This window comes from Odontesthes bonariensis, chromosome 19 (assembly GCF_027942865.1).
Source record: "Odontesthes bonariensis isolate fOdoBon6 chromosome 19, fOdoBon6.hap1, whole genome shotgun sequence".
NCBI classification, from domain to species: Eukaryota; Metazoa; Chordata; class Actinopteri; order Atheriniformes; family Atherinopsidae; genus Odontesthes; species Odontesthes bonariensis.
This window is the reverse complement of record NC_134524.1, coordinates 12,089,907-12,116,955: the sequence shown is the minus strand read 5'-3', so window position 1 is coordinate 12,116,955 and position 27,049 is coordinate 12,089,907. Positions and strand designations below refer to the sequence as shown.

The following is a 27,049-nucleotide window of genomic DNA, read 5'->3' as shown; positions in this document are numbered from 1 at the left end:
TGACTGACATGTAATAATCACCTGATTAAAGTAACTGATAGAAAATCAATAAGTTACCCATAAGTCAAAGAGATGCTCTTAGGATGTCCTGTCTGCCCTGGTCACATTTTCACTGAACCTGCCCAGTGTGCTTACAACTGAGTTGTGCATATTTCTGCTTTTGGACACTGGTGTTTTGATGTAACTAAGCAGAACTTAAAGTGGAACATCAAACTGAACAGGGGATGTTTGGTTGTGCAAGAAAAGGCTCATACAACCCGCTGATGTATGGCTATATCAAGCTGAAAAAGGTTTCCATTTATAGTTAGCGGATGTAATTTTTCAGCCTTTTCTGGTTCTAAATGAAAACCGCAGAGAGTTTGAAAGCTTCAGTTTTTGCATCTTTAGTAAGTAAAGATGCATCTTTAGCTTTAGCTCACCAGTAAAGTTTATCATTCTCCGAACTCTGGGTCATCTGCTGTCTACTGCAAGTAAGGCACTGACTGCTTAGTACTTCATACAACCCCAACTGAAAAGGATAGATGAATGAATAAAAATAACCCTTTCAATGTCCGAATAATATGGTTCACCTCCTTGAATGTATTTATGACTTTACAAAACCATTAGTAGCCTTTGCAATGCCCTGTTTGTGTTGCTTGACGTTTGACATAGGCTACAAGTTTGTTATCATACGCAGCAGGTAACTGAGATCTGATCACAAGCGTTCTCTTAAGATGCTTCAAGTGACCACTGCTCCAGTTGTGACGCATTATTGCCAGGTGTGAACACATGTTTAGAGCTGTCCACTTGCGATTGGATCACCTGAACACATGATAATACCAGGTCTGAACAGCCTTTGTGCGATTAACTAGCAAATTGTCCAGAGTGCAACCTGCCACTCACCTACAGTCAACTAAGAGAAGCTCCAGCTATTGCTGCCCTGAGGTGACGACATACTCATCTGATGTGGTTCATGGTCAGCACATGTACAAAATCTTTTAAGCTCGAATTGGTTCTGCAGTGTTCTTTATTATGACTTTCCTATTTATTCATACACACAAACATTCACACCATTGACAGCAGATCTGGCAAACAAGGTGATCATCTGCCACAGGGAACAATTTGAGGTTCATTGTCTTGCCTGAATAAACTTCTGTGCGTAGAAGCGAGGGCTGGAACACCTACCCTCTTATCAGTGGAGACAGACAACACGGCAACCTTTTCCAAAATTCGACGACATTTCAGAAAACAACACATTATCATGAACAAAGCCAAACAGAAAAAATAACTATTTCCTAAACAAAGAAAGCACAATATTTCAGAGAATGTGAATGGGTTTTCTGAAGGTGTTTTGTGAAACAAAGTTGGGTCTTTTTTTTTTTTTTAATTGTTTGTCATCCATGTTGAAATTTGCAAATTATCATGCAGTGGCAAGATCATAACTCCTGACAACATACAGCTCTTTCATTAACCATTCACAGTAGTTTTATTCCATGTCCCCCAACTGCTCTCACTCTGGTGGTATTTATGTGGTGAACCAGAGCTGACGACAGCCTTGAGTTAGAGAGGGAGCCTATACCAGGGCTAGGGATAATTACAGCATCCTACCTACCATAGATTCAGGATGAGCCTCTTTTCTTATCCCCCTCTCTGTGCAGAATGTGACACAATTTAAGAGCTCTGATTTCCAGATAAAATTGGACATTCCTTCATGTTGAATAAGTACAAGTTGCGAGCCTGAAAGAGGGGAAAAAGACATCACTGAGCAACTGATAGATCAAAGCTCCATGCATCGGTATGTATTTGTCATGAAATTACAATGTGTTAAAAATGAAGCTCATACTTTCAGACCCAGAAAAAAAAAAAAATTTTTCCCTCAGATCTAAAGAATGTTTTTTTTTTTAGCATGTTTTGGTTAAAACTCCTGAAAACTATGCAAGACTGTGCTACATACCCTGAACCAAAAAAACAACAGGAAAAGACAGCAACTAGCTGGGGAAGAAATAAGCTATTTAGATGCCCCAAAAAAATATTTTAGATGCTCTATGATGCTCACTTGTGTGCTGTATATTTGTCAGAATTATTTGCTCTCTGTCAAATTATATTTTCTGCTTGTTCTCCACTTCAGCTCAAATCACTTAGAGTTTAGAATATATAAAGCAATCATATCCCAGTCACCAGTTACACATACACATTACTTTTATCTAAATAACTTGTGTAGCTGTTTTACTTTGTTTCTCGAATGTATGCATAAAACACTTTTGGATCATGCATCAGCATCAGTGTAATCGGGCAACAAAAAAGGGCTTGTTAGGGCGTTGAAGGGGGTGGCCGTTGAACATCCCAGTTCAAATGGAGAGATCTGAGTTTGACTCCTGCAGAAATATATTCAAGTGTTGTAAACTGAAACAACCAAATGAGCTGTTTGTTCATTCCTGTAAAAACAACCCATGGGGAAACTATCTAAACCAATGCCCTTTACAGATGACAGGAGGGAAATTTGACTCACACGGACATTTCAGCATCGTGCAAACAGCATTCTCAAGTCTTTCCTTCAACAAAGCACGAAAACTTCATAAAGGGGAAAGACGGGTGGTTTCAGCAGCATTGTTATTGTCAGTGCTTTCAAACGCGCTCCATCAGCCTGTTCAACACCAACATATGGCAATATTCAGTCAGTAACAAAACATCACTTTTGCTACTTCCTGATTGCAATGAGTTGTTTTTTTTTCCCTCCTATTGGTTACGTCTATATACCCAAAGGTTTTAAAAATGAAATAATTGGTTATGATTAGAAAAATCTAACACCTGTTTAGTGTTGGAGTAGAAGGCATGGTTTGGTGATAAGGCGCTGGTATGACCTTCATGGTCCTCACAAAACTTCACTATGTGTCACAAGGGGCCAAAGACACCAGTATTCTTTGGCTGAGATTGTTACATTTTTCCGAAACATAATATGACTACATAATTCTAGGCTTTTTTTTTTCTTTTTCTAAAGAAGTGAAATTGTCAGGAATAATAAATCAGAGATCTGAAAGGGTAAAAAAAGCCACCAAAACCCCAAAAATCCTCTCTATCCAAATCTGGATCCAAAAGGAATAAATTAGTTTATACTTCTCATTGACACTTTTGAAATGTTATGGAGAGGAAAAACTGGAACTATCGCTGGTTTGATAATTCATCCCACAGAATTTGTTCTCTTGTGACCAACATTGCACTTTGTCATGCAATTTTACTTGATACCTCCCTGTAGTGGGGTTAAAGACCAAAAGTAGTGACAGAGATGACATGAACCACAAGATTGTGAAGCTGTGTCCACGTTGAAGAACAGTTGGCACTTGCACTCATCAACATTTGCACTGCCTTGCCAATAGATTATTATTCAAGGTCACAATATTCATTTCCAGCTAGAAATACATTCATTTTTCTCAAAGATCTTGTGCTGATGATGTGAGTGTTTAAACTTAATAGGTTTCCTCTACCACATCCCAAAGATTTGCAGTAGGATTAAGATCTGGATTATGTAGTGGCCAGTCCATATGTGAACATTTCTCATGCTCCCCAAACCACTCTTTGAGAATTAATGCCCAATTTCAATCCTGGCTTTATCATCATGGAAAAATGTCTATTCCATCAGAGAAGGGGAAAAAAAAATCTACTTTGCCAGACCTCACTTCTGGGGCACATAATTTTACTGAATGGAAACGTGACAAAGAAAAGCAACTCCAGACCATAATGCTGCCCCACAGGTTTGTACAATAGGCACCAGGCATGATGGGTGCAGAACTCCATCTACCAATCTTACCTTGATCAAACCATCACACTTGAACAGGGTGAATCTGGACTCTTTATGTTCCTGAGCAAACTAAAGTTATTGTCTTAACCAAGTAATTGTCCGTTGAAACATATCAATCACTCCTTTACACTTCCATTGGGAGGCTATGAGGCTCTTTGTTTGGTTGAATCTGGGTGCTTATCTTACTTTGTTTGGCCAGACAGTGAATTTCTTTTGAATTGCTGCACAATAGCTATGTGTCAACTGACAAAAGCTCATCTCCCTCCCAGGATGCTAATTCTGTTTATTTACATTTAGCTGATTAATTTTGATTCTCTACATAATACAAAACTATCCTATTTAAAGATTATATGTATAACTCAGCTGCCAAATGAATTGTAATTCACTATTAACAGCTTCAAAATGGTTTTCTACTCGCTCAATGTTTTCTTGATATAATTAGTCTATTCAACACTTTTCTCCTACTTTCAGCCCCCGTATACTGTTGCATTTGATTCTGTGCCCTGCAGCCCTAAGCAATAAAAAAATGCCGAAAGGAATGCAATCCTTTCTGTACAGCTTTACTCCCATTGCTCATCTTTCTTGTTCTTTCATTATTAGTTAATTAGCACATTGCTTGTCCTCTTTCCACAGCAATTAACCACCTTCAAGCATTCTGAGTTAGATCATTCATAGCGTTGTCCCCTACATTACCTCCCTACCCAAACTGAGCACATAGCTCTTGAAGCCTGCAGAGATGCGGTACCCACGCACCGTGAATTATTTCGTATTTGTGTGTTCTAATTGTGCCTGGCTGGCAATGATAAATGCAGCCATGGAGCCACACAAGGCAGTTTATTTAACATGTAAATGCAGCAGCAGGACTGAGGTTGAAGAATTCGGGTGTTAAAAGAATGGAACCCAATTATGTCTAGTACTAATTGAAAGACTGAAGGACATTTTTAGAGGTGGAATGGCACCGGGGACGATGTACAACAGAGAAATCAAGGTCGATGTCCTAAAGGAGAAAGGCATTTTTCTCTTGTTTTTTTACAGAAATGAAAATGTGTGTATATTATGACTGGTCAGACTTTAAAACATGCTGCTCTTCTTCACAGCATCACTATAGATTGGAAATTAGATACTGAATTTATTTCAATGTAAATTAAATTTGAAGGCACCCTTATCCAAAATGTAAATCGTACTGAATTCAATAACACACAGTTTCTTCTCTTTTTTTGTCCACCTTAAACAACCAGTAAAAGCCATTAGTCATGACTACTTATAATGTAACAAATCAGACAAAAATACTACTCTTCTTACCTCTGGGAGAGAATGTTCTAAAATTACATATCTGTGAGTGACAAAGATTTTGTAGGTTTAGAGTCTAGTTCAATGATAGAATTACATTAAAGTGGTGTCAGTCATTGGGATCACCATCACGTGTAAGTAAGCATATTGTTTTTGGATCAAAGCCTGATCTTCAAAACATGTTTGTGCAGATCATTACCACAACAAAAAATAAAGAGTATTTCTGACAAGTTCAGCAAAAGGTTTAAGGAAAGATCACGACAAAGCAGAAGGCTGTTGTATAAGATGTTTTAGGAGCGGATGAAACCAAAATAGCGGTAGGTTTGGAAAAAGGAAAACACAGCGTTACAATATATGACTCTTCTCACTGCTCTGAAACATGGTTTAACATCATGGTTTGGGCCAGAACTGCTTGCCATCGCTGATGAAACAATTAATTCTGAATTTTACTTGCAAATTTTAAAATAAAATATCTATTGAAATTGCAGTCAGCAAAACAACTACCCTATACACGCATCATTCTACCAAAGAATGATTGATTTAAAAAAACAACAAAGTGATTGTTTTCGAATGGCTTCACCAACATCCCGGAGCCCCTGACGCTGTTACAGATGAGCAGGACGGATCAGCTATTATGCACAGTTTCTGCTAAAGACTGTTACATCAGATACTCAAAGCTGAAGTTCGAGTAATTTTGCCACTCATAGATATGTAATGTAGGATCAGTTTCTGATGGGAATAAATGACCTAATGATTCTAAATTGACCATCATTGTGAGTGTAATCATACTTGTCTGTTTCTCATTCGTCTTTGTGATTGATTGGCAACCTGTCCAGTGTGGCCTACCTCTCATCCAATGATAGCTCGGATAGGACCAAAAAGTCTGTGTGAAAAACTCTTAATGGTTTACAAACTACCGAGCGCCACTTTAACCGAGTTGCCAGGAAACCAAAAAGGTCTTGCAAATATATTGTTATTTCAAAGGGCTGCTGTGTCACCATCTGCCCTTTCAAACAACATAATGTTTGAATCAATTAGTCACCTCAACTATTACTGAATTAGTTGGAAAGTGCAAAGTGTTTGGTGTAAATTGCACTCAGGAAATGAGCCAAATGCTGCTATGGCAAGTGTTGTAGTGTTGTTATTGTGTTTACTGTGGCAGAATTGTGCATAAACTTTACCGACTGCGTGGAGTCAACTTTTACAGAGAAAACGATCACCATGGTATAAAACAGTGCCCTGCAGCTATATCAAATAGCAAATCAACTGAGTCCTATGCCCAAACAAATGCATTTAAATGTTTTATTTCTGTTTTCTTTTGCTCTGTAAAGCACTGAGTTCCATTTGTGTTTGAAAAGTGCTTCAGAAACAATGTTGCCTTGAGTAGTAAGTGTTGAATGTTTCATCTGAGGCAATAGGTCATTACAATCAAATTTCAGTTGAGCGAAAGTATTTATTTAATCAAAAACTCAAAGAGCCTGCAGAGCCGTTTAACATTTTTACATCAATTAGATGAAGTTTGATTTTCTGTGATTTATTCGTTTTTTTTCCCCATGTCCTTGTACGAGTTGTCTGCTCTCCAGTCAGCTTCCTGTTTACCGTGTTCTGTCTTCAACCACAGGGCCACAACCTCAACTGATGTGGTGGTGTCCATCTGCGTTATATTTGCCATGTCCTTCATCCCTGCCAGCTTTGTCCTCTTCCTCATCCAAGAGAGGGTGAGCAAAGCCAAGCATCTGCAATTTGTCAGCGGAGTAAACCCAGCTGTCTACTGGTTGGCTAATTTTGCCTGGGACATGGTGAGTGCCAGCTTCATTAGGCTTTTGTTATAGCTCCCAAATAATGCTTTTTTTTTTTTCCTTGAGGTACAGTTTAGGTTTATTTATTGATTACTTGATGCATCTATGTAAATACTGTCTAACATGGGCCAGAATGGGATGCATCCAAGTTTTTAGTGTTCGCAATTTATCCAAGATTCGACTCTGTTATTCTCAAGATTTTATTTCCACCTGAGGCTGTAAGTGAAAACTGCCCATCACTGTAATTGATGATGCAGCTTTGACACTGCTTGCTGCTGGGAAAAGCAGCATCTGAAGAACAGTTATTGACTGAGTCGTAATTATCGACAGCAGCTGCCCCCGCTGGTTATGCTCAACAGGCTTACCGGCAGTTTCCCTCAGGCATAATGGAAGTAAACATTTCATCAGGCACCTTTGGTAAAGAAATGGCATCAGGACACCCATCATTACGGTGGATAAATGCTGTCTGAGTGGAAAACAAATTCACCTAAGGTGTTGGTGTAAGGATTCTAGCCTAAAGCATGTTGCATTATCATTTATGTTCATTAAAAAAAAGAAAATTTTTGAACAGTGAATGGCTATAATGCTATTTAATGTTTCAATATTAACGTTTTCTTTGAGCAATAAACAAACACAAATCATTGCATTTTGATGGCATTTTTACTTTGTTCTGAAAAGAATATTTTTCCAAAGTTGAGTAATATTGTCATTTCTGTCAGTTAATTTTGGGGTGGGAATTAAAATTTGAACAGTGAAATCTTATTTTCCCTTTGTCCTGATGGTTGAATTGATTTCAACAAATATGAAAAAAATACATTAGTCTCTTTTATGAAAAATTCATAAAATCTCAAGGCACTTATTTCATTGTGTCACTGGGAGACCATTTGCTTCAATGCAAGGACATTCAGAGGGGTCTGTTATTCACGGAATTAATTAGAAGTTTAAATCTGGATTCATCCAAGTAATAATGGGAAAGGTCATCTTCAGATTTGGTAATTTGGGAAAGTTGGGTAATTAACCAACCTTTCAGATAGTCTAAAAAAGATCTAAAGGAAAAAGACAGTCAAAAGAGAAATAATTCAGTCATAAATGCCCTGCAAACTGAATTCCTAATCACTTACAGACATCTACTTCTGACAGAGAAATCTGCTTATTTCCTGTGTGCTTGTTTGATTGTTTTGACAGTGTAACTACATCGTTCCGTGCTTGATTGTGATCACGATCTTCCTCTGCTTCCAACAAAAAGCCTATGTTTCCCCTCCTAACCTGCCCGCCTTGATCCTTCTGCTTATTTTCTATGGGTAAGTATATTTAAAAACTTGATACAACCTCAGTTCCAAAAATAAGTTGAGACACTGTCAACTGGAAAAAAATATCCCTGACATTCATGTACAGTTGATACCAGAAGAGGGAAAGCTATACAGTGGTAAATGTGGCCTTATCCCAAAGTCCAGATGAGCTAATTTTTTTTCATGCAATAGTAAAATGTCTCACTTTCAGCATTTCATGTTTTATGTGGTGAATGAAATATTAGTTTCTGAGATTGGCAAATCATTACATTGTTTTTATTCCCAATTTAGTACTTTTTGGGGAATTGGGATTGTACATTTCCTCATAAAATAATTATTGATTAGCTTTAAAGTTGCTGGAGGTGTAAATTCTATGGCTTTTAGTTGTTGTTTAGTTATACCACAATGTTAAACAAGTGGACATTACAGTGTGAAAGAAAGCACCCTCAAACCTCTCTCAGTTTTGATGCTACTTGGGTGACAAATCCACTAATGACTTGAGATGCATTTATTCACCACTTGTATAAAAACTTGAAAGCATATTGCAATTATAGATAGTTGTGAAAACAATCTATGTTCTCATTTGTGAGAGGAAGACCCATCATACACAATGAATATTGACTCTTGGAATGACGAGCAAATCATATCTTATTTCAATTTTCAATCTTTTGACTTGCCTGGATGGATGTCTTTTATATCCATTGAGGAGGTCTGCTGAATCATTTTAAACCAGAGGAACATTACCATTAGTCAAAAAAATTGACAGAAAGTAATTACCAATAATAGCCCAGGCATGGGAGTGGAATATATCAGTACTTGTTTGACATAATTACACGTAAGTAAATGCTGCTTTGCATCATCTCAGACAAAACATTTAATCAAATTGATCAATTCTAAAGGAAATGGTTACTGTGCAGTTGAGAAAACCAGATCATTAAGTTGCTTACTTACTGTAGGCATTACACAAATGTGTTTAGCCATATCTGTCACCGTGTGAAAACGCACACTCGCATGCAAAGCTAAAAATACGATTAAGTCAATTGAGGATTGACCTGTAAAAAGACCAATGTGAATCATTACTTCAATTTTCTCAGTGGGATATGTTTTCCTGCTTCAATCAGTACACATCACTAATCAATACAAACTACTTAAAGGTTTTATGTTGCACAATTATGCATAGAGTAATAAGTGAGATTTGACATATACATAACTTAATCTAGAAAGAAAAAGCTGGCACTACAAAGCAACTATCTGTAAAACAAATGAAGTAGGAACTAAATGTTTCCCTCTTAACCATGTCAAACTGGAAATAATATTTGAGAAAATGTATTAAGAAAAAAAAAGAGCGAGCGTTCTTTGCTTTTCTAACATTACATTCATAGGTCATGTTTTTGGAGAGGACTCGGTAGTGCCACTAGATATGACACCACTTCACCACCGCCACGCTGCAGCCACTTCTAACACTGAATTTGATCTTCTGACTGCCAAGTGTGGGAGGCATTTATGTTGTGCTTTTATGGGTCACTTACTTGAAATGCAAAGGTTCAGAAGAGGATGGTGGTGTCATGAAACCGCACAGCTGACCTGGTAATCTACCTTCATGGATTCAAAATGACATGGATTCAGTAACTGATATTTTGATCATCTCCGTGACAATTAACTCTGTTGGTTATCTTAATGAATATTTTAACTTCACCAGTTTTTGTTTCAATTAGAGGATCAGGAGATTGTTGTTTCCCCCCTCAGTTGGTGTGTTTTGCTCCCTTTAGGTGGGCCATCATCCCAATGATGTACCCTGCCTCCTTCATCTTCAGTGTGCCCAGCACAGCTTATGTAGTGCTGACCTGCATCAACCTCTTCATTGGTATCAACGGCAGTGTGGCCACTTTTATCATGGAGCTCTTTGATGATGATGTGAGTGAAAGCTCCAGCCTTGCATAAACATACACACTCGTTTGGAAAACACACACCCAGACACCGGTCAAGAAATTTTAATAAGCAAAGGTATATGTGTACAATTTTTTTTTCATGATGGAGGACATGCCTCCCCCGAAACAGCAGGCGTTGACTTTTAGGCTCCCATAGCTGCTTGGAAATGATATTCATGCAGAAGCTACAACAGTCCATGACTAATTGACTTATATCTAAGATAAACGCTCTGTGTTTTCTAAGCAAAGGCTTCCTCGCTCATGTGGGCGGAGTGTGTACCCACCTGGTATAACTTAATACTGTTCCTTTATCCTCTCAAGGAATTTTCAAATAAGTTTTTTTTTTTCTATTCTCTTTCATGTTTAATTGTTTGCTGAGAATTGGGTCTTCGGAGAACTTTCCTCATCCATCTTTCAGCAAGTGTTCATTTTAACTGCAAGCTGCTTCTTCAGTCTCAGAGGAATCAAAAGACAAAGACACCAATAATGAACTAAATAAGAAATGGAGAGCTTGGTTTGGAGAGGGAAAGCGGGAAATGCTGACTGTCAATCATTTTACTTTCCTTTATAATTTAAATGAAAATCCAAGAAAAACAAATCTGGCTTATTCCAACTTGACAGTTTGTGCCTCAAGACTAAAATAGCAGGACCTGAAGATAATGAGGAAAATGACAAAATTTGCTTAACATTTTCTTTATTTGTCTTTTGAACTAAATATATCATGATCTGTACATTAACTGTTACTTACTGTTTTTTTGTCTTTTTTCCACTTTTTATTTTCATGCTTTGTGTTGATCAGTCGTTCCTTGTCAACAGACGCAACACCACATCACTCTGGCAAGCTGCTCATACATTTGATGCTTCATCAGAATGTCTCCCTCAGCCCTGCTCTCATACTCGAGACGCATTTGAATGTTGTCTGAAAGACTTTGTCTCTGCGCAGTTTGTCCTTTCCAACACGGATGCCTTTATCTTGACGTTTCCTCTGGCGCTGCTCGGTGACGGTATGAGATGTTTCTTGTCTCCTAACAAGGCCACCTCATCGTCATTGTGCTTTCATTATGAGCAGCATTCATCATCAATTTGTATTTTTCAGTTGGCATGTCTCTTTTGTTGCCATTTTGTTGCCTGGATTCTCTTTATTTATTAATACAGTGTGAGTGGAGCGCATTGCTCATAAAGAGTGCCGTTGTTGATCATTTAATAGGCGGCATGTCGCCCACAGGCAGCGTAAAAGGATGGATTTACAGCACGCCCCTCTTGTTTGAGGCATTAGGCACAGCAATAGTTTTTATGTAAGACTCGACAGAGACAGGGGTCCATAATAATTCTGCTGATCTCACTTGATTTCACTGCTGATAAGAAAGCCTGATGGGTCAACATCAATCAACAAAAGTTACAACTCAGAGCTGAAACCTCTTCATAACAGCCTCTTCACAAAGTAGCTGAAGTAGTCATGACAGTGAACTGATCTGCTTCAGTTCAGCGCAAGTTCCCAGATGACAGCTCAATCCCGTCCTCTCCTTCTGAAACGTCTGCAGCTTCAAAGCTTCGTCTCATCATTTATAGACTCCTCAGCGGTGATATTAGTCGCTCAAAAGTAAAGCTACAGGCTTCAGCACGTTGTCTGTTTTCAAGCTCAGGGTGAATCCACATCCCTTTTGGGCATAGCACCATTTTTCAATGAGAGGAAATGGGGGGGGGGGGGAGTAGAGTGAGGAAGCGGAGCAGCACTTTTTTAAGAGAGTCTGTGCCCTAGTTTCCTCTGGAAACCAATGGGAGATTTTCTTCCCCTTAGGACTGTCCAACTCCCCGTGGATTGCATCAATCTCAGCCTGCCTCATAAGCTTGAAGCAGTGTCTGAGTCAATACTTCCACCACGTGCCACTCAGAGATAACCACAGACACACAGATTCTCTGGGGATAAAGGTAAAGGTGTGGCAGTGTGTCTGAGCACTACTTACCTCATGTAGAGTGATTGGAGTGCATTGTATCAAATACAGCAGCGTTTATTGACCAGGTGTGTCCTTCATTCCTAAATGTTAGAAGCACAAGTCCATTACAACTCCAGAATCATCTGATTGCGTTTCCACTCAACTTTAGAAAATATCCTCTGAGCTCATTGAGCCATATATTTTGTCTGTCAGATTTCCTTGTGATCCCTGGTATTATGAATAGAGCCATGCAGTGGGAATAAGCACAAGTAGCAATATAGGTCAGATAAGCACAGCCCACACTTTACCACTTTCAGAACCATTTGAAAATGATTTATAGGTGTGTAGCTCAGACATAAGGAGGGCTTGTCCAGCGTTTCATCATTCCTGACAAAGAGCCTCTTACATCTCTTGGAAAAGATGTGCTTTTTTCATAGTTTGATCTCAGATTAGGTGCTACTTTCTTTGCATCCTTCTGCCAGAAAGAGGAGCTTCTCCCAGCCAAGGTCAAAGTCAAATATATAATTTGACTTTCTTATCTTGGTGGTGAACATAAGGAGCAGAAGTGCCTTTTAGCAAATTCCATACTAGATGTGAATGTGTGTTTATTTGTTTGCATGTGTTTGTATTGGGATGAAAGTACATTGTGTCTACAATGCATATCTTAATTTGGTATAGTATTAACTGAAAACTTTTGCCAGTTCTATGTTGATATCAATATAAAATGTGGTTTTATGCATCATATATTCTCCTTTTTAGAAAGCTCTACTGAAGAACTGGAAATAAATGAAAAAATAAAATGCTGATATGATCTAAAATATTTACTTTGACTGCAGAGTACAATTACAACTCTCTGTACTGTACCTTTTAGACTTCAAGCAAATGTATAAATGTAGATAAAAGGAGCAATGAATTATTGTTGAACATCTGAAGATTTGCTTTATCAATGAGGCCTTCCGTTATGGTCTCATTTTCTCTGAGAAACTAAACCAGTGACCACACGCTCAATGGAGAAAAAAAAGAGCAATCTTGCATATGCTCACTTTTGATCTTCAGCATTACTTTTTTTTTTTCCCACAAAGAGAGAAGATTAAGTTGGATTGCTTTCTTCTCACCGACTTGCATGTTATGCACAAGCTAACTATTTAAACGTAAGACTTCCACATAAAAACAAATTACTTTTCCTCAGTTTGAAAAATGTGAAAAGCAGCTTTTGTCACCTTTTGGGTCAGATTTATCCATGCCTCTTATGATGATGGAATATGCAAGGCAAGTACGCACCAGTTTAAGGGAGGGTTTATCTCTATAGTTAAATCAGAAGTTGAAGAAAATGTACATCTTTTATCCAGTCGTGGATGAGGCAAACTTGGCATTAGGACAGGAAACACTAATTCCAGGGATCCAGCAAATTTCTGAGACAAGACGGAGTTAAATGCAACATTTAGCCTGTTAATTAGCGCAGGATAATTGTTCTTAAACGCATCAAACAAGCACGTCTCATAACGTGTCGAGATACTTCTTTAAAGAATAGACAAACGTCAAGGAAATTTACCAAGTATCTGTCATGAACTCCCCAGAGCACCGAACTGGTGGACACAAATGCACAACACAGGCAAGGCTCGGACAAAGAAAGCAGGCTTATTCCAGACAGGGTTCGATACACGGGTAGGCAGTCAGACAGGCAAAGGTATCCGAGAAGGGAGAGGCAAAAGGCGGGGTCGAGAAAGCAGACGAGGTCGTACACAAACAGGCTATGACTATGATTGCTGGAACGAGGACAGTGAAGTGCAACGAAATATACAAAAGAAAATGAGGGAAGAAGGGAGACAGGTGGGGAGAACAATCAGGGAGCAGGTGTGATGAGACGGGGGAAGGGTGTGCAGGAAGGTGAAGCTGGAACGGAGACAAAGGGTTAGTGCTTTCAAAATAAAACAGGAAAGACGAGACGTAACATGAAATGTGCAAAAGAAAATGGAAACTTAGCAGACATGACAGTATCTCATCTCATCTCATTTTTTTTTTTGGATTTGGCTGACACTGTCATATAGCTTTATGTGTCACTATAACTGCTTTAAGAAAAATCTGTCACAGAAGTTAGTTTCCCTGCGCAGTCTCAGACGTCCATGAATAAACTCTGGGACAATAATGGCTATTATCTTGAAATCTTGTGCAGAGCTTCAACAAACCGCACCTTCACCCCCACCCGACATCTTAACACAGGCCCACCCAAAAGCAGAAATTATGAATTTATACTCTTTCTGTGCATGTGAGAGCTCTGAAGACTTTGCCGCAATGAAGCATTATTAATAATGCATGAATTTGGATTTGAACACTATGGCGTGCCAAATGTTGTAATGCTTTTTTCTCCTCTTCTCTGCTCTTTTTTTTTTTAACCTCCTCTTAGCACTGGTGCCCTCTCTGACCTTACTGGGCTTCCTTATCTGCTCTGGATTGTTACAAGCATGTCCAATTGTCCAAGTCTTCCTTTAATTAATCATTCCTTTGTCCTTTACTTGGCTGCCACTTAACTGTAGCCACGAGGGAAGGAAATGGAAAGAAGTATCGTACAATTTTTAGGAAAACAAACACTGATTGACCACATATGATAATTAATATACACAGGTTTTTATGTATTCCTGCTAAAACACTAATATATAATTTTGTGTCTTTTTGTTCATTTCATTTTTAGAAAAAAAGAGAAAAATACAGAATTCTTCCTTTTTTGTTTTGCTGATGCTCTTTCCACCCTCAGTTAGGATTTTAAGGGTGAACATCTGTTTCCCTGAGCAGCAGCTGATCCATTTGTGTTTGTACATACTCCAGAATGTGTGCCTCCTCACAGATCACACAGTATGTTCCCTAATGTTTGCTGGAATCCAGCATCAAGACAGCGGACAAATCTTGATGCATTGTGCTCCCTGAGCCTTGCATTTGGAGCTCTACATCACCACAGGAATCGCCATGTGAATGGAGTACAGGATTTTTAATTATCCGCTCCGTCCTCTAAACCCCTTGCTTCTCTGGCCCTGCTGGTTCAAAATGGTTATTCAACATGTTGAGCTTCTGATTCCTATTCGAGGCTTGAATATTCAAAACTTTCACGCTCATATTATGTGTTTGACTTTTCCTCAACAGAATGTCTCCCGAATCAATGACATAGTGAAGCAGGTGCTGCTGATCTTCCCACATTTCTGTCTGGGCAGAGGGTTAATTGACATGGCCAAGAACCAGGCGATGGCAACGCTCTACAGCAATTTTGGTAAGATGCATCACAGTTGTCATGGCAGGGAAATACAGAAAAGTGAGTGGACTACTCTCTTTGCATCATATTTTAAGCTTGCATTTTAAAATGACAAGTAAAAAGGGATAGTTTGAAGTTCTATGTTGCAGTACAAATGGATGTTTTGAACCTTTTAAGTCAGCAGCACAAACACCACAACTACATCTTTCATATGACAACACACTGCTTGTCACTCAGATAGCTTGCTTTATCAGAGCTTCTTTCTTTGAAATCATTTATTTATTTTTGTTTACATATTAATATTATACAAATGTAAACTTCTGTACTTGTGGCTTGACGTCTTGACATATCAAGACAGGACACAGACTGTTACCACCTAAAAGGACTTTGGGACAGTAGGAGCAAAACTGCCTTTGAGCAGAAGAAACCTCAGACAAGCCCACACTCAAGACTGACTTTATTCACCAGCTGAAGTGAGAGGAGGACAAAGAGATGAATAATAGGCACTGAGAAATGGCACGGAAAAGTTAGGTGAAGCCATGAAGTGCAAATTAGATGCATGCGTAAGATCCCTTCTAAAGGTTATAGGGAGAGAAAACTAAGAGTGGAAAGGCCAAGATGGTGAACACACAAAGTTAAAGAAATGTAATGCCAACATTGCCAATGTCACCCTGCACCCGAGGTTAAATTTCACATGCAACATACTCTCACTAAGTAGTTTGCATTGAGAAATTTTGTGCATGTTAGAATATTTATTGCTTGCGTACAAAAGTCTTGGTAGAGACACAAACAACCTCATTGCTGAAGTTGACAAGAACAAACATAATTAGAGGTAAGTTGTTTTTTTACTGTTTCTATGTTTTACTGTTTACTTGTTTGCAGTTTTGTAATGCTGCATATTAAGATACTTACACGGGTGCAGTGCTGCGTTTCTCAGTGACCTTAGGTACATAAGAAGAGTAATAATTACACATTTACTGGCATATGTGATGGATGTCCAGCCAGTAACTGACATCGTACACATACTCACAAAATCATTCTGCCTTTCCCAAAACAAACACTCAGCTCAACCCTGCCCTTCTTTCAAAGTGACAACATATTATTTCACTCAAAATGACAGTTCACTAGGAGAAAAATATTTGACCAGTCACATGGCTCCAACACCTCTGCAAGAGCTCTTCCCTCCACAGGAGTTAAATTTAGACAGGAAAAAGGGAGAAGAGTGGAACTGTGCTTGTGGAGGTGGAGCTGGGGTTGAGGAGACCATCAGGAGGCAAAGAGGCACATGAAAGAGGAAGAGGAGTCTTATCTGTCGAGAGATGGAGCAGGAAATAGCGGTTTGAGGAATCATTTGCGGCGTCAGTGGAGAGCAGGTTCGAGAAAAGCAATCACAACTTAAAAGGGCTGGCGTGGAGAGGGGCTATTTACCAGAGAATGAGACTGAAAGCGTTTTCGTTTTTCTTGTCTTCGTACGCTCTCCCCTTGGGCTTGAGGTTTGTAGAGGCTGAGAGGAGGAGAAAAAGAGCAGGTTTAAATGCATTAGTGTGGAGGGCTTTAACTGCTTTACTGTTGTGTTCGTTAGGCAAAAAATTCTTCAGTATAAAAAAAATAAAAGATAAAAAAAAAACAAATCAGGATGTCAACAATGTCCTCTAATGACATAGGAGATAGCTATTTAGATTATTTTAGCTTTAGGCCAAGTGGGATTTAAAAGTGCTGGCTTTCAACAATAAATATGCTTCACTGACACTTCAAAGAGCTGGTAAAATTGAGCAAAGATACATATTTGGCTCACCATGAAAGCAAACATGAGGTTAAACCTTCCAGTTATGACAATGTTTCTGCCAAATCCTCCCCTGAGCTTGTGGATAAGGGGTAGAAATTGACATGAAACTAGAAAGATCCTAATAATTATGCGTTTAATCATTTACCTCCTTGTGTGTATTAACTTTGTTCCCTCTTTTTATTTTTCCATTTCTTGTCCCTTTTCCCTCCTCTCTACTGCCCTCCGGCTCTCTTTATTAGGGGAAGACCGTTTCGAAGACCCTCTGAGCTGGGAAATGGTGGGAAAAAACCTTTGCGCCATGTCCATCCAGGGAATTGTCATGTTTGCCTTTACAATCCTCATCCAGTACAAGTTTTTCTGCAAACCAAGGTAAAAGCAGATGTCAAGAATTGCAGAAGGATTTGTCCGGCTTTTCCTTTTCTCTTAGTCTATTATACTTTCATTTAGAAGTAAAAGGTCTGCAATTTTGAGAAGAACTTGTTCTTGCCATGTCTATCCCTACCTGTTTGACATATTTTCTTCTTTGCTAACTGAAATGTCAAAGTTAGAGCACTTCAGCTCAACACTAGATGTTGCAGATGATAATGCGTATGAATAACGTAAGAACGTCAGCTCTGAAACAGTCAGTTACAGTTGAATTGAGCTACAGTCTGTCCTGTAGGTGACACAGATCACACACAGGCACACTGAGCCTTGTACAGAGAGGAACCAATCACTCACCAGAAATGAGTCCTATTTAGATTTATCCCTTGTTTAACCAAAAATAGGCGTAGCACCAGGCCCCATCTTATAGCAGCCACCTTGTTGCTGTCTCCGTTAGATTGTGTCATACAGCTAAAACATCCTTGCACAACTGCTGTCATATTGAGATGTGACATGCTCAACCAATGTAAAGGCGAGCAGGCTCCATGTGGGGCTCACAATGGGAAAACAATGTCTAACAAATATTCACCTTACAAATGAATTATACAAAGCAAAAAATCCATGTTGGTTTATCAAAAAAATGTGGGGGGCTGTATTATCCAGATGTTGTCATAAAAAAAGTGCAGCGTCTTAAAAAGACAGAATCTAAAAATTAAGCATTAAAGACCAATCTTTTTTTATGATTTAGTAAGATTTATTAAAGCTTCTAAACCTTTAAGACCCCAAAAAAGGAGGAGACTGTAAATAAGCTTAATATGGGCTGCATTTCTTGTCGGTTATTATAATGTCATTTGTTCTGAGCTTGTTTGATTTCTCTAGTCTCTGCAATCTGTTTATTCTTTTTATCTAAAACATCTGTTGTAATGTTTGGAAAAAACGACCAGATATTTTGTGTTTGTGTGGTTTAATCGAAAATTAAGGTTGCCATAGAAACTGATACCTGTGGCTTCTGCTATTTGTGAAAATGATAGAGATGGTTTCACTAAGCCTAAACTTTGACTGAGATGATTTGTCCCGTGAGTTCATTTTAATTTCAGGGAGAGGCTTTAATAACTGTGTGTGATTCTCTCTGTCAGACTTATTTCAGCAAAGTCATTGTCGACAGAGGAAGAGGATATTGATGTTGCCCGCGAACGTGAGCGAGTGTACAACGGCAAAGCTCAGAATGACCTCTTGAGTATCTGTGACCTATCTAAGGTAGGTTGCCTAGACAAAAGTCTGTTTTTTTTCTGTAAATGTTTAACCAATTAATGAAAGTCCCTTAACTAGAAACCATATTCACACACTTTTATACAGTGTTTATTCTATGCATTGGTGGGGATCGAACCATGGCCATCTGATTAGTGTGAGACCCTGATGCCTCCAGATGAGCCACAGCTGCCTATCCTTGAATGGGAGATTGTATTTTTAATATTAATGGAAAAATGTCATCGCAAGTACAACAGAAACGGCTTCTTCCTTCTTTCCATCAGTATGGTGAACTTTTTCCACTTAGTTTTTTGCTTTTTCTCACCTTAAAGCCCATACGATGGCCTCCATGCTTGCCCTTGAGCTTGTTCAGCATAATAATTAATGTCTCACAGCTGTAGAATACATACATTTTAACATACACAGAATTGCACAGATGACATATTTCTATTTCTGTTTTGCCTATTTTTTATTTATTTTTTTTTTATTAACTAGCAGCAGAAATTTAGCTCATCTGTGAATCTCAACTTTCAAACTTTCTTTTCCACTTACAGCTGCATTCATCACTGCATGTACAGAGTAAATAGGAAAGACGACTAGGTAACCTGCAGATGTGCACATTCAGAACCTTTTCACGTGGGCATAAGAACCAAGCAAGATTTAATTTTTTTTTTAACGCGCAAAAGTCTGTGCTCATAAACCACTCCTGCCCTCCGCTCGTCACAGTAGGGGAAGTCGTGCACGGTGTTGCAGTGTGCGTGTCTCCACACAGGCAGGATTAACGTTTCCTCCGTCAGCAGATGTTCCCTCCCTGCGGGCAGCGTGGCAGCAGGAACGGTCACGACAGCCTGCTTTGCACCTCCGATGCTGACAGTTGGAAGATCTGACAGCCTTTTGCTTCATACCACCTTGATTCTCTCTTTTACTCCCTCGGTCTTCTCAGTCTCACTGCACTTAATCTTTCATGTCTTGCTCACTCAAACAGTTGTGCTCCACACTCTCTGGAGTAATTACTGAACAAGCGCTGGGTGAAACAGTTGAATCGTTAATGTATTGCAAATCATCTTGTAGGTGAAAAGTTAGGGGAGATAGTTGGAATGCTCCTTTTTCAGCGAATGCTTGTTGAGCTAACTTATAGCTTCACTTTTGTGAAAACGGTGTTGCATATGGCTTTAAAAGTGTACCAAAGAATTTGTTTGATTTGAGTGAACTGCTGTTGTTGAAAAGAAGCTCAGCCGTTAAACACCTTTACCGTTGACAGTATGTCAGATGAGACACGTCAGCCCATCTCTACGGAAACAGTAGAGCATTGGCAGAAGGCATCAAGATTCTTCATGCACTACCCTCATTGACTCCCACAACAGCTGCGCCCCATCCATTTGAGGGGGTAGATAACGAATTGATCAATGAGTGCATGGCTTCGGTGGCCATGCGCCCACAACCTAAACCCTGTCATAAATCCAAGCATGCCTCTGAAGCGATTGACAAGCCATCAATCATGTGTCAGATTACTGCTCCTCCCCTTCCTTTTCCTGCTGCTCGGAACAGGAGAGTTTGCTATGTGCCCCACCTGCTAGCGTCCACTTAACTGCAGCATTAGCGCCTGTACTGTAATTGATGGCGACTTTAATAGAAATGTGTCCATCTGTGAGCATTTCCTGGGCCCACCGTTGTCAGTTTAGCCTTCCAGACTCTTATTAAATTGACAGTTTAGAAAAAACCTGTGACAGATGTTCGAATTTTGACACCTTAGTTTGCTACAGGTCAGATAATGTGAGAAGGTGTACTTACGGACTTGAAATGGTACAGAGAAGACTTTGTTTCACAAGAGTTCTTCATCAAATTATCTAATACAGGCTGACTTTTTCTCCATAAATATGTATGTACTTCAACCTGTGTACAAATGAATCTAATAAATGTTAGATTTAGATTTTTCTTTTTTATTGGTTTTTCTCATTTCCATGAATATCTTTTTACGATGAATGTTTTACTTTGGACAGTGATTTTCCAAGGTTTCGTTTACTTTGCTGGATATTCAAGATTGAGAAGCTGTTTTTATTATTCTTTTTATTCGAAGGAAAATAAAAAGTAGAAATTTGTCTAAAATAAATAAATGTCAAGGTTGTTGCTTAAGAGATTCTGAATTGAACATCCTGCAAACCAACATGAAAAATATTCCAATTTTAAAGGCAAAAGTTGCTTACATTCATTCAGTGTTTTTTTTTCCTCTTCTAAAAAAAAAGAAAAGGTAAAACAAATTGGTGCAATTCTGAATCAGATTATGAAGAAAGATGGGATACAGGGTTACAAGCTCCCCGAACAAGACCTGAAAAACATTGAGGACAACTTCTTTTATGTGCTTAACATAGCGCAATATGATATTTTAACTCCTGAGGTGGATAGACTACGCATTGCTGAGCACATTTAGGTAAACCTGTGTGAATGTCAAAGTGTATCTCCTGAAATCTAGCTTTCAGAGCTCAAAGCTGGTAATTTTAAAACCTAAACCTATATTTAAAGGTCACATAACTATCATCACAGTCTCTCAACTGTCTCATCTGATTAGATGTTGGCCTGCTTATCATGACTGATGCGCCGGTACTTGAGTCAGAAGGGAATCATCCTTTAATTGCCTTCTTCCGTTCATATTTGCTGCTTTGATATAGCTTTTCCACTAAAAACTATCACTAAAAGGTAGTATGTGTAATCCAGATTAATAAGTACTCAGCGCAGCTGCCAGATGGTACTGAAAGTCTGATGGAGCCCTGCGACTCCTCCTTTTATCAAATGCCTTTGATTTGCCATCAGTGCAATAAATATAAAGTCATTGTTTTTCAGCCTTAAAGTGGGTGTCCTAAATGTATGTATTTACTTAGGAGCTTTCTGAATCAATTTACATCCTTAAATACATATATAAAAACTTAAAAACTTATAAAAAAACAGTATAAAAACTTTGGTTGATAGGTTTTATACAGGGAATGTGTGCTTCATATTGTGAAAAGCGTGCTGTCACTGTTTTATGACTTCCTTAAATTTCATTATGACAGCACACTGCAACACACAGGAAAACACACATGTACAGTATTGGTATGTTTGCGAGATTTAAATAACGTAAAAATAAGTCTTTCGTAGCCTGGAGAGGCACAGTGTTGAATGCTAAATGTCTTAATTGTCATTCTCAGCAATGACAACAAAGGCCTTGTCTTGTCTTTCACGGAAGGGCAAAATAACAGTGCTTTCAGTCCATTTGAAAACATATCAAACCTCTACATATTCTTGGATGTGGAAAACCAATTTTGTCATATGTTTTGCTGTATATGTACACGTTGAGGTTTCTGAGTTGCCTCTTGTGAGAATTTCCAATGAAGGAGGTTTGAATGTAAGAACAAAATGTGCATTAATGAGGCTGGTCAGCAGCTGAGGGGCTAAATGCATGGGAACTTTTCAAATGACATGTGAAAAAACCTAGAACAAATCTGTTCACTTAAGAGTTTGAGTGATACTGCCTGATCTTTGCCAATTTCAGGCTCAGGGCAGGTTCCTGTGCTTTTTATTTTTCAAAATAGCCGCCTTTTTCGGAAATTGAGGTGTGAAGGATGGGCTTTGGTTGATTGTTATACAAGTTGAAAATGTTTCCCTGTTGTTGTTTTTTACAACACTTAATGGGCTTTAATAACCTCACTCTTGTGTGCTGAAAGTGGAAAACAAGACATTTAAGTGTTATCTTTCGTTGAACTGAAGATTGACATACTACAATAATCATGTGAGAGCAGTTTATTTAATCGTAAAGCTTAGTTTGAGACTCTGAAATGAACCAAACAGCCCAATAAAATATGAACAACATAACTGCCTGTGTGGGTGGTATATTACCTTCAACTAATAATGATCTGGTCTGCTTGTTTGCATGGATTTGCCCTGTAATAGGTAGATTTATTTAGTCATTCTTAAAATTAGATGTATATATGTAGTTCACCTGCAGCTCTGATCACACCTATCCATGCTGTTTCTGAATTGCGGCCACACTCTTATTAGCCCCATTTAGTAAATCTGGCCTTTCATTTTATTCTTTTACACGGTTTGGAATAGACTTTACAGAACTGACGCGGGATGTTTGTTTCTTTCACCAAAGTCATCCCGCAGTACGCTGAGATGATAAAATGAGCTTGAAGTTGGTGTCCTTACAAAAAGTATTTACAGCGTGTGAATGCTGATGGTTATTGTGATTGATAAAGTTGTGCTCAAAGTCAAGACAGATTACCTCATGAATATGGTGTCACAAAAACTGATCTTAATGTCTTCTGCCTCTCTGTGCTAAATGTTTTTTTGTTTTTTTTTTATAGCTTTTTCCCCATCTGGCTCACTCTGACTGTTGCAAATTATCAGTTCTTGTTCAAATTTGTTTCCTCCATTTTCACCATCTCTCCCTTCACCCTCCTTTCTGCCACCTGCTTCTTCCATCTCACCTCCTCCCTGCTGCTCTGGTCTATCGCTCTGTATTTTCTCATGCCATCCACTTTGCTATCTTTCTCACCGCCTGCTCCCCACCCTCCTTTGCCTCCTGCCTTTTCTCTTGCTGGCTGGTTGATTCATTTTATTCTCTGCTCACTGTAGGTATACCCTCGGAAGAGCACCCCCGCTGTGGACAGACTATGTGTGGGGGTACCTGCCGCAGAGGTGAGCCAGATGCTGCTGGATCACACAAGCAACAACTTTTCAAGCAAACTGTTTGTTTGAATTTTTAAGTCCCTGTTGGAGGGCTTTCTTTCACAAATTAAGCACATATTAAGAAAAACAAATTTAGTTTTTGTTATATCTGAAAATAAGTGAAGACTTATATGACTTAACTGGAATAAAACATATGGGGCAAAGACTTGAATATCAGTGATATTTACAAAATAGGTAATTATCTGGCTGTTTTTTTTTGTTTTCTTTTCTTTTTAAGGTTTGAATGAAGAATATTTGTCTTAATCTTTACTTATCAATCTTATCAAAATAACTTCCAAACACTGCTTGTGGAAGGCATTCAAAGGACCAGTAATCTCCTTATCATTCATATCATTACACGACTCCTGGAATGCTGAAAATGCTCAAAAAAGCAAGACCAGAGCAGCTATTGAGACTGTAGAGCAAAAGCATGGGGATCCAATTTATTTCTATACACTTGTGATCTGGAAATGGGAAACTGATTTAGACAAAAGTACCAAATTGAAACGAACTGTCCGTGTAAAGCATGTTTTTATAACATGTTCTGCATTGCACATGGCTTAAACACGATCCCGCCCACACTGTACTGCTGGAAGCATGATTGAAACACAATCTTTAAAGCTGACAGTCATTCGTGCTCAGTGGGCCTTCCGCTTGTATCCATCCTCCCTGCCAGTGTTTACTCAAAGCCCAATGTAAATGCCAGTGGAATATTGTGATTCACAGGGCATTCACTGCATTTCCATCCATTATTTACATCAAGCTTAGCCTTCCTCTATGCATTCACAAGCACAGGTCACAGACAAGCAGAGATCAATGAATGACAGAAATCAAATATTTATGCCAGAGTACCTTAGGCAGGTCACATGACAACTGTGCTCCGCAGGGACAGCTTCCTGCCATGTGGAAGTTGTAAAATCAGCAGCATCAGGGTAAAAAAAAATAAAAATACAAAGAGGGTAGTGTGTGTTATAGCAATTTACAGAGGCAGGAACAAAGGCTTCTGGGACTGATAGTTTTTACAGTATTTGCTCCTGTGTGTTGACTTACTGTTTGTTTTGTTTGTGTACAGAATTTATTTTTCAAAACAAGGAACCAGTCATGCATACACTGTAAATTGTAGTTTCAATTATGCGCAGGGAACAGATATTTACACAGCCCAGAGATACACTTCATTATAGTTGTTAATGAATAGTATTTAAAATAGGGGGAGGTGCTTACAGAATATTTTAAATGCCTTCTGAACACCGTTTTACACTCTTTTCCAATGAGATTGCTTCTGCGAAACACAGTTTTTCTAACAGATGCCTCCCCATTGTCTTCGCCAGTGTTTCGGCTTGCTGGGGATCAACGGAGCTGGAAAAACCACCACGTTCAAGATGCTGACAGGGGACATCCCAGTCTCCAGTGGAGAGGCCTTTCTAAACGGATACAGGTGAGGTGCTAACTCCCACTTGTGCACCAAGTAACTCATCTTAATTAGCCACCCAAGAAGGCTGCTCAGATGGGGAATCAAGCTGCAGAGGTTTTTTGTTATAGCTCATATTCTGCTCTCTGGTGCACTGCTTTCTATTCTCAGTCCTTTTTTTTCTGAGCTAAGCAGTTTCTGTGGTCTCTCATACAATCTGCCTGCTCTAGCTTTGTCTCTTTACTGTGATATTATGAGCTGAAGACTCTGCTCTCTCTCCTTTTGCTCTGCTCGTTCTCTCTCCTTTTGACATTCTCGCCTTATATCCGGCACTGTTTTTTCTTTGTTTGTCTGAGCCTTACAAAACCAGACATACAGAGTCATTGCAGATGGCAGAAAAGAATACCTGTACTCGAGCAATATTAAAGCCAAGCACTTGAGAAAAAGTACGTTTGTTGTTTCTTATTTTTAGGAACAAACAACTATATTCAAGTCAGTACTCACTAAGGCAGTAAATTTGAGCAGGGTTGTGTGTCACAGCCGTTGCTATAGTTGTTCATTCATACATCTGGTAATTGACTATGTGTTCAACAAAGAAAGAGAGCTGTATAGAGTGAGGCCTGCACTGATAATGGTGATTAATGTTGGTGACAATAATCAAAGAAAAAAAAATCTCCAAGACCTTTAGGGCAGGCAACAGAAAAGAGAAGAAAAACAGATGTGAGCAGGCTACACCCACTCTTCTGTTTTCATCTCATTATGCTCTCTGTGCAACTGGCAAGAAGAATGATCGGCAGAAGAGAAAAAGCAGCAGCTCTTAAATGGATGTTTCTGTTCTCCTGGCAATTGTCTCTCTTATCTGTAATTTTGGGCTCACAAGGAATAGCTTTTCATACCTGCATCCCACTTCTATTCACCGCCTAGTGTTACTGTCTGTCAAATGGTATGAGAAAAGCTACCCGGCTCATTGTGGGCGGTGGCTCATTGGCTGTCTCCTGTTGTTGTACACATAGAGAAAACTGACAGTAGAGGGGGATTACCTCAGTTGGGATTGTGGTGGATGATTAAAGTTAAAAAACTGTTTGTATGTGACCTCTCAGCTACAACCACAGATGTAGCATTTTCAATTTAGTTCGGTAGCTCCTAATAAATGCAAGATGTGTGTGTGGTACTGCTCTATTTTCTATTTCATACTTGGTGGATGTATGGCCCGGGACCTGAGTGAGTGCAGTTGTGAGTTCAAAGTCATTTAGCTTGGTGAAAAGGTTCATGTCATGCTTTCACATCTGCTAACTGCCTGCCGATGAAGCATTTAGGGTACATCAACTAGAGTTTGTAGCTGTGCCACCCACCACTTCAAGTAAATTATCATGCTGCAGCGAACTCTGTTGTAACATTTATGACACAATAATATATATATTTTTTAAAAACTGAAAACTCTTGTCGTGTACTTCTTGATTTTCTAGTAGGCTAGTTAAAGCAAGCGGCCACTGTAAAGCTAATTCTAATTTATCTTCAGTCATGTAGAAACACTCAAGTAGTATTAGCTCTGATCATCTGGCTCATTTAATTGATTTTCTTTTTTTTTTTAAAGTAGCTGCTTCACACATGCCAGTGCTGTTCAGGGACGATGTTATACAGTGCAGACGGAAAGTTTTCCAATGGTTTTGTTTCGTAAATTTATCAAAAATAAAAGACTAAAAAGGACCATTTACATAAGTAGGTAGAGCCTACACTAAGCACTTAAAAAGGTTTAAGCAGCTTTTGCAGCTTCAGCTGTAAGACTGTTTGGGAATGATCCTGCAAGCTTGGCATGCATTACCTTTACAAGTTTCTCCCATTCATTTATTATACAGCTTTTTCAGCTCCTGTCAGATTTAAACAAGCTTATGCTGGAGAACAATCAAAAGTTGCATTGGGAGCAGAAACTATAACTGCAAGGACGATTTTTTTTTCTTATTATTATTTTTACCATTAATTACATAAAAAGAATCCTTTCATGATTGTCTATTGACTTGTTACATAAGAGGGGTTGAACTGATTTAACACGTGATTGTGTGTTTATATATCATGGTGGAGACACAAAACCTGATATTACACTAAGTTATGGGCATTTCCTCAAAAGCATGGGGATTAAATTACTAATGGGTATATAGTGATTTTTGGGGGATAAGATTTGTTTTTGGGGGGTTATGGTGAGAGTAAGGCATTCAGCTGTCATGGTTAGTGTAAGGGGCTCGGGAATGCATTGTGTCAATGTACAATTCCCTCAGGGATATTAAAA

General features: G+C 38.8%; 1 protein-coding gene across 1 annotated transcript in view; it reads left to right on the top strand.

Moving 5' to 3' along the window:
• LOC142368457 (phospholipid-transporting ATPase ABCA1) overlaps positions 1-27,049 on the top strand; it is a 157,787-nt gene that overhangs the window by 102,779 nt on the left and 27,959 nt on the right. Inside the window, exons 36-43 of the mRNA XM_075450631.1 lie at positions 6,687-6,864; positions 8,050-8,165; positions 9,923-10,067; positions 15,151-15,274; positions 17,282-17,411; positions 18,542-18,662; positions 23,265-23,327; positions 24,686-24,792. Coding sequence (XP_075306746.1) covers positions 6,687-6,864; positions 8,050-8,165; positions 9,923-10,067; positions 15,151-15,274; positions 17,282-17,411; positions 18,542-18,662; positions 23,265-23,327; positions 24,686-24,792 — 984 coding nt within the window. The remainder of the gene's footprint in view (positions 1-6,686; positions 6,865-8,049; positions 8,166-9,922; positions 10,068-15,150; positions 15,275-17,281; positions 17,412-18,541; positions 18,663-23,264; positions 23,328-24,685; positions 24,793-27,049) is intronic.